The 8,163-nt window shown below is 34.1% G+C and overlaps 1 protein-coding gene across 1 annotated transcript in view; it reads left to right on the plus strand.

Moving 5' to 3' along the window:
- Positions 1–6,561, plus strand: part of LOC124368050 (actin cytoskeleton-regulatory complex protein PAN1-like) — a 135,952-nt gene extending 129,391 nt beyond the window's left edge. The window contains exons 9-11 of the mRNA XM_046825324.1: positions 2,593–2,664; positions 4,680–4,856; positions 5,857–6,561. Of these exons, the coding sequence (XP_046681280.1) occupies positions 2,593–2,664; positions 4,680–4,856; positions 5,857–5,898 (291 nt within the window). The 3' untranslated portion in view covers positions 5,899–6,561. The remainder of the gene's footprint in view (positions 1–2,592; positions 2,665–4,679; positions 4,857–5,856) is intronic.
- The last annotated feature ends 1,602 nt before the right edge of the window (positions 6,562–8,163 follow it).

The following is an 8,163-nucleotide window of genomic DNA, read 5'->3' on the forward strand; positions in this document are numbered from 1 at the left end:
TAATAAGGGTGTGAAAGTGTAAGAAACATTGTTCTTATGAAGAAAATTTCAAGGTTGTTCCGCTACAGCAAGTTCTTAAAGAAGTTTTACATTTATGAAGTTGAAACATACAATGTAAAAACCAAAGTATAGAGAATTTTTTTTTAATATTACTAAATGTTAATAAAACAATACTTCCCAATATGGTTTTTTGGACGAGACCTTTCGAAACCAAAGGTTACATCATCAGACGACTCCACAAATTTTACAGCTGATCCAAAAAATAAACCATATTGGAAAAGTATTATTTTATTAATATTTAGTACTATTTAACATTTCTTCCAATTGCTCCAAGAGTCTTCAATAGAGAATTATTGTTCAATAAAATTACAAGGCAACAGTTTGTACAGTACATTGCTATAACTATCCTGGCAAATTTTTCTAAACATAGAATTGAAACCAAATACGTGCTTATAGTAGCTTCCGTTTAAAATAATGAATGTAAAAAGCCAATAATAAAAATGTAAAATAACATTCATTTACGGTACGCAATAATAATGTGTGCCCCAAAGCATATCTTAGTCATAGAAATACTTAAGAGCTGACTGTATCGGAAAGACCTTGAGTTGTTACTGTAAAGGAGAGAGTTACATTTTAAACAATATCACACCCTGATGTTTGGTTGTTGTTTAGTTCATCACCATTGTGAGAGATGTCTCATTCTAAAGATATGAATAAGAATAAAACAACACTTTTTTTGGAAAGTTTACACTTTGTGAATGTTTAACCCAAGGACTGCCAACTAAACTATTTCTATCAGCAGACCACATTTCCAGGTTTTTGAAAGGGTATTTTATAACAAATATAAGAAGTACTAAAATTTATTTGATTATACATTGTCATATATATTTTTTTCCATAAAATTCTGTTATTTTGTACTATGTATACTTTTATAAGTATCTACAAAAATTGTTTTTTTTTTTTATTTGAGACATGTATTTTTTTGTGTTTTAAGGGGGGGTGGGACCATATCTAGCGAAGTGCTATATTTGTACTAAACCAAAATTCCAAAATATAACAATTATTTATACCTTCCTCTAGTTTCAGAAAATATATTAGTTTAATAGACTTATTTCATACATTTTTATTTTTATATAGAGAAAATTGCAACAGAGCATTTTTTATGAAGATTGACATTACTTTGGTAACATATTATTTTACAACAATACATTTTACATTCATGAAACAGTATTATATCACATCAAGATTTAGCAATGGCATTTAATTAATTTATCAATAAAAAGTACAAGTACATAATTATGTAGCAAAACTCATCATATTTATGAATCCGGAAAGCATAAGTTTTCTTACATTTCAAACTTTATATCTTCAAAGTTAGAAGCAATGTTCAAATTTTCTTCTCATTTTGAAAAAAATAAAATTTTATTTATCCACTAAACACATTTGTATTGTGAACCCATATGCCTAACTGTTATAAAAAATATTTACAAAAATGTACAATGATAAATCTAGATCGGTTGAGGGCACTGAGATCTTACACTGGGCCTAATCAGATTCTCTACGGCTGTCATGGTCTACTGATTTACTTTCTAACAACTCTCTTATATCACTAGATCAATCTAAATAGTTCCTATCCATTTCAAATGTATATAATTTTGGTAAAATTCAACATGTAAAACAAATAAAACTTGCTAAAATACAAATTTGACACCCTTAACCTAGGTCTACAAAGATTACGAAACTTAGGTTATTTTGAAACAAAACACTAATTATTTGTTTCATAACATCACTCCCGTGAAAGAGAAATACTTTTCAAAACATGTTTATACCACTTGACTAAATAATAACTTCAAATAACATTACATACCTGCAACAAGAAACGTAAACAAACAAACTAACCAACACGCAAACAACAGGAAAGAAATGACAGGAATGAAATACATTCTTCTTCTTTCCGACTTGTATCGAGGATAAAAAAGTACCGAATTTCATTCCAATCTATACATTGATTAATCCGCTGTCAAATGTTACCATTACTTTTGTCAAAAAGCGTTATAATTACTTTATAAAGTGGCTTTTTCACTGCGATTTTTAACCGTCAGTGCAGTGATCGTCATCAGTACCTCGGTTAAATGCTGATTTACGAAAAAGAGTTACGGTTTTTTATGAATAACCAATACAATTTCCAAAAAATCTAAAAAGCGTTTTAAAATTAATTATATTTTGAATATGGGACACCTCTTGTAATTCTGTGACTAAAAATAAGGGCATAAGTCTTTCAAGTTTATCATTATTATTATGGACTTAAATTCAAAATGGCCGCCAATACAGCTGTCTCTTAACATGTCCATATACACTAATGTTATGGTTGGTTTGGGTTAAGATTGTCAAGAAGAATAATGTTCTCAGAGTATAATGTTCAACCTTGAAATTTCAATTTTCCTTCAATAATAAATAAAAAAAAACCAGCAGCCTTTAGTAATATAGTATTACAAATTTGTATTCAGTAATTTTCACTCTTTACTAATTAAAATATTGTATAGTTAGGAAAGACATGATCATTTCAATAAGACTGTTTATTTTTCTTTACAGAAAAACCGAAATGAGATCACAATCACTCCTGTTTCTGGTTCAAACAAGACCAAAGACGACGTTGTTTTGTTGGTAAGTTATATATATGTCCAACAGAGTAGATATAGCAGTGTAATGTAAGAAACTGTGAACGAAAAGTGGGGATAAATAAACCAGCAAGTAGTAAAAATATGATTATCTTCAAGTCAAGATGGACATTCTAATTCAGCCAAGGGGTATTAAAGGGGGGAATTGTTTAAAATGTATTAAGGCATTACCCTCGTCTTCTCATGTATTTCTTTGTTTTATAATTAACCCATAATGAATACCACCTATTGAAATGGAATTCACGACAATTGTGATATTTTTCAAGTAATTAGGGGTGGTGAATTTTCCCAGGAGGACTTGATAGGTTGTTTTCGGCATTTGTGGAACTGCTGAGTTTGTAGACTGGTGGGCCTCATGGTGTGTTTCCGGGGTGCGCAAAAAACCCTTGAAGCTTAAGTGCATGGCAGTAGGCCGCCCCAAGGGGAAAAAAATGGTTGTTGAAACTTACATCTCATCTTTAGAACCACCCTGATACTTGGCTGTTAGACTAATAACTTTATATGCCAGAGACCTGAGAAGTAAAGTTTGAAGAGAAATCACTCTTTAGTGAATTGATATGAATTTTCACCACTTATTGAATATTGAATATTTTTAAGGCTAAGTGGGTGCCGACTAGAAAAGAATTTCTTGGCCATTGCATGTAAAGTTAAATGAACCTTAGAATATAACCTCTATAATAGATATGGAAGAAAAGCCTCAAATCCAATAGTATTAATATTGCAGATTATTACTAGATATAAATATCGCACTATGGAAAACACAGTGTTAAATGTTGATAAGTGTTTAACAAATTTGTTACCTATTAAAAATGTCATAAATTTATCCTTAGTTTATTTAATTAAGGATGCAATGTCATTCGTGATGGGAGTGTTTTATGTGGTCTGAGCTTGAATTTAGGTACTATCTAGAGGGATATGTTTTGTTTATTGCAGGTTAGCTTCAGAAGGCGCCATGAAGATATTTGCGTCAGGGACATTTGTGATCAGTACCTTCGCATGCCAAATCATTCTGTTTGTTATGACCATGAGAAACAACTAATAACAAATTCCCATGGGCGCCAGTGACAACATCGGTGGCCGGATCTTTTGGCGACACCCCCACTTTTGGCAAAAAAAGAAAAACATCCCTCCGGATAATACGTAGAAATCAAGCCCAGATTATGAGTGCCTTAACCCCTTTTCATATTGTATGAAGTAAGAGGCAGTGCAGTGCATGATTTACGTTTTGTAGTGGTGCACCCTCAGGGTTTTCAAAGTATATAAAGTAAATTAACATAATTTTATTTTCACCCATCACAAAGATTTGTACAATCTTGTGGTCTGATTGCCACAATGACAAGTTTTATATAAATTCTACACCCGCAATTTATACATTCGCCTTAATTGGAATACTTAAAAAAAAGGTTATGTAACTTAACAAAAGGCACTTGATAATATGGTAACTGATAAAATTTCTATTTGATTAATCAACTTTTTTGTCGATGAATCAAAAGAGGTCAATCAATCAACCATCAACAAAATCTTGGGACTTGAAATTAAGTAATATTTTGACTACAAGAGCAGTGATTTATTACCATAAATTTGGGAGTGCTGATGGCCGAGCGGTCTAAGGCGTGGAACTTTGGTTCTGAGTCAGAGGTAGCGCGGGTTACCCTGTCTGTGACCGGTGCACTATCAGTACCATTGTTCTTGTACTGTATCAAATCTCCTTGTTATTGTTTGATTTTATCCTGGCACAGGCCAGTGACCCATGAGGTCGGGTAGAATAAAGACTGAAAGGCCATCAACCTCACCTTTTTACTATAAAAAATTCACCCAGTATGTGAACAAACATGAAAAAATTACAGAAATTAAACAGTAATTAGTTTTCATAATGTAGAGGTTACCTTAACTCAAGTGGTAAAAGGAATCGGTGGGTTGTATATCAAAATTATACTCGATGTTTTCTCCATTGATAATGGAATGCTTGAAGATGTGCTTCTTACACTGTTGTGCTTGCAGCCTGACGATGACGAAGAGAATGATGGCGACCGGTTAGTAATAGACGAGGGCCGCGACACTGCTACCAACAGCGAGCTGCCGGAGAATGTTCCGGAGTGTCAGGGCTGCCACCAGCGAGCTGCTCAGTTCGTGTGCGCCGGTTGTGGCAACCAGTGGTATTGCAGTCGGGAGTGCCAGGTGTGTACAATATCCAATCGTTACATCTCGTGTAATAGAGTTTTTTAATTTTAGACAATTTTATTTGAAAAAATAATCAAAAATGTTTTTGGGTTTTTTTGAAAGTGTAACTTTCAGTTATTAAAAGGCCAGTATTTTTATATATCATGTTTCCTTCTGTATGTTTGAAAAAATTATTTTTGTATGTAAGAGAAAATAAATATTCTTATTCTTTTATAAGTAGCAATAATATCTGGAGACCTGAGAAGCGGTTGGTTGCATATAATTTGTAGTCTTTAACCCTTCCCACGCCATTGACAGATATATTAGAATGGTAGACTTTGACCAAAATGCCAAATACGGTTATATCCGATATTATAGATTATGTCTCTTGGAGAGGTTTTTAGTTCACAATAGGCCTTCAAAATGCCCGGTGCACACTCCGTGCTTGTCGTGGTTGCCAAGAAAGTATTTATGAACAACCTTCACTCTGCAGCATGGGGAGGAGCGCCCCTTCTCTAACTCCGACCACCTGCTTGTCAGTTCTGCGTCTCCTACAGAGCCATAACCAAACATATCCGGAGTGAAATAGTTTGAAATAATTTGTCAGATGATGTCCTTTGTATTTTTCAACAGATTAAGTGAGTCAAGTTAGATTTAGGCCTTTACAGTAATACTAACTAATGATCTTTACACTGATGGGTGGACTTTAAAATTCTGTGTAATTAAAAAAATCAGGAAGGGGATAGGTTTTTAGACCTTATATTAGACAAAAACTTTTTATAAAATAAGGATAATAAAAAAGCATAAAATATTCTCGTTAACAGACTTCGGTAATTAATTTACTCCACAAGTTTTTGTGGTCTACAATTTAGATAGTGGGATAGTGGACTTAAAGGATTTTTCGTTGGATTGTTCTGACCTTCAATGATTTGAAACAATTATGACTTGCAAAAGTTGGAGGGTTGCAACTTTAAGAAAACTTTTTGTTACACTGATTTGACACATTACATTGTTGCAGGTGTCAGCATGGGAAGATCACTCTGAGATGTGTTCAGGGTAGGAGACCAACGACTGATTTGACACATTACATTGTTGCAGGTGTCAGCATGGGAAGATCACTCTGAGATGTGTTCAGGGTAGGAGACCAACGACTGATTTGACACATTACATTGTTGCAGGTGTCAGCATGGGAAGATCACTCTGAGATGTGTTCAGGGTAGGAGACCAACGACTGATTTGACACATTACATTGTTGCAGGTGTCAGCATGGGAAGATCACTCTGAGATGTGTTCAGGGTAGGAGACCAACGACTGATTTGACACATTACATTGTTGCAGGTGTCAGCATGGGAAGATCACTCTGAGATGTGTTCAGGGTAGGAGACCAACGACTGATTTGACACATTACATTGTTGCAGGTGTCAGCATGGGAAGATCACTCTGAGATGTGTTCAGGGTAGGAGACCAACGACTGATTTGACACATTACATTGTTGCAGGTGTCAGCATGGGAAGATCACTCTGAGATGTGTTCAGGGTAGGAGACCAACGACTGATTTGACACATTACATTGTTGCAGGTGTCAGCATGGGAAGATCACTCTGAGATGTGTTCAGGGTAGGAGACCAACGACTGATTTGACACATTACATTGTTGCAGGTGTCAGCATGGGAAGATCACTCTGAGATGTGTTCAGGGTAGGAGACCAACGACTGATTTGACACATTGCGGTTGTTGCAGGTGTCAGCATGGGAAGATCACTCTGAGATGTGTTCAGGGTAGGAGACCAACGACTGAAGACGTGCCAAACGATCTCACACAGCCCCCAACCTACTGTAAATTATTGTTACCACTCCGAGTTCCCTGTGAAATGACCATATTTATAAAACAGTCCGTGTATTTGTAAGTTATAGTATTGAACACCTGTACGGTATTGTAAACTAGATTTCGTCTAGTTAAGCTTTACTCCTATGAATAAAACTTAAGTATTTATCTTGTGTCTTTTTCACACCTCTTCATTATACGACAACTTGAAGCTGCAGCACTTAAAAAGTTGCATCTTGTGAGTGCAAGTTAGCCCTTTGGGATTGTGATTAAATTCATATGATTGTCCTCTCAAATCGCTATATCGCTTTAGGTCAGATCGGTGATTTATGTCCAAGTCCTGTCCCTCAGCTCGGTGGGCCACTACGTGTGGCCCACTAAACTGTGTATTTATAAATTAATATCCGAGCTTTAACTTTTGTAGTATCTATTATATAAAACTTAAAATTATAATTAATACATGAAATTAAAGAGCAACTCAAATAGTTATACCTAAAAGCTTACAAGTATTCAATGCGAGCTCTATTCGTCACACGCACACATCAAGTCGATAGCCCAGATCTTCCCAAAATTTGATCAGTATGCTTGGAGTGATTGGTGCTACAGCTGCTTCCATCCTGTTCCTTAAGTCGGGTAGGTCAGCTGGTAGCGGAGGCATACACACAATCCTCAAACATGGAAATTACATGGCGTTAGGCCCCTTGTGGCCAATCCAGCGGTTGGGTTGTAATGACTCATTTCATACACCCATCTCACATTCATTTCAATATTTAATTTAATTTAGAAATTTATTAGTAATAATAATTAAGTAATTAAGGAATAATTAATTATAAATTATCTCAAATTTTAATACAAACAATAATAAACACAAAATTAAATATATCAAAATTCACCTTATTACATATAAAACTCAAAAGTTATAAAGTAAACTAAAGTCAGTGATACAGTGTGCAGGGATGATTGTTGAAGAGTGAAGAGAGCAGAGGTTTAAAAGTTTAGAGGAGAGAGGGATATAGAAGAAGTGAAGCAAGATTATTATTTTAAATAAAGAAACTGGTTACATTTATTCAGCAGTATTTGGTTCAAAAGATAGGTTAATTTATTAAATTCATATTATCACTGAAGTACAGAGAAGCAGAAGACAGACATTGGGTGAGAAAGTTCCTTTAAATTTAACAGTGATCCATTGGAAGAACATAAAACCCAGGAACATTCGATTCAGCTAACAATTCAAAAATTAATATAATTAAAATTTAACAAAATTATTTTTCAAAATTACAATATCTTTTATTAAAAACAATACCTAATATTTCTATTTCATTAAGCCAGCACGACCACCCTCCCCTCAAATTTAAGAACTGTACATATTTAAAAATTTACCATTATTGTATCCTCCATCTTGTTTAAAAATTCAAACCTGTATGTCAATTAATTTATCATCATTAAAGTTCACATTTGTATCATACTGAGTTATTTATTATTTCTAGCTATAATCATCAGAA

Source organism: Homalodisca vitripennis, chromosome 8 (genome assembly GCF_021130785.1).
Source record: "Homalodisca vitripennis isolate AUS2020 chromosome 8, UT_GWSS_2.1, whole genome shotgun sequence".
Classification (NCBI taxonomy): domain Eukaryota; kingdom Metazoa; phylum Arthropoda; class Insecta; order Hemiptera; family Cicadellidae; genus Homalodisca; species Homalodisca vitripennis.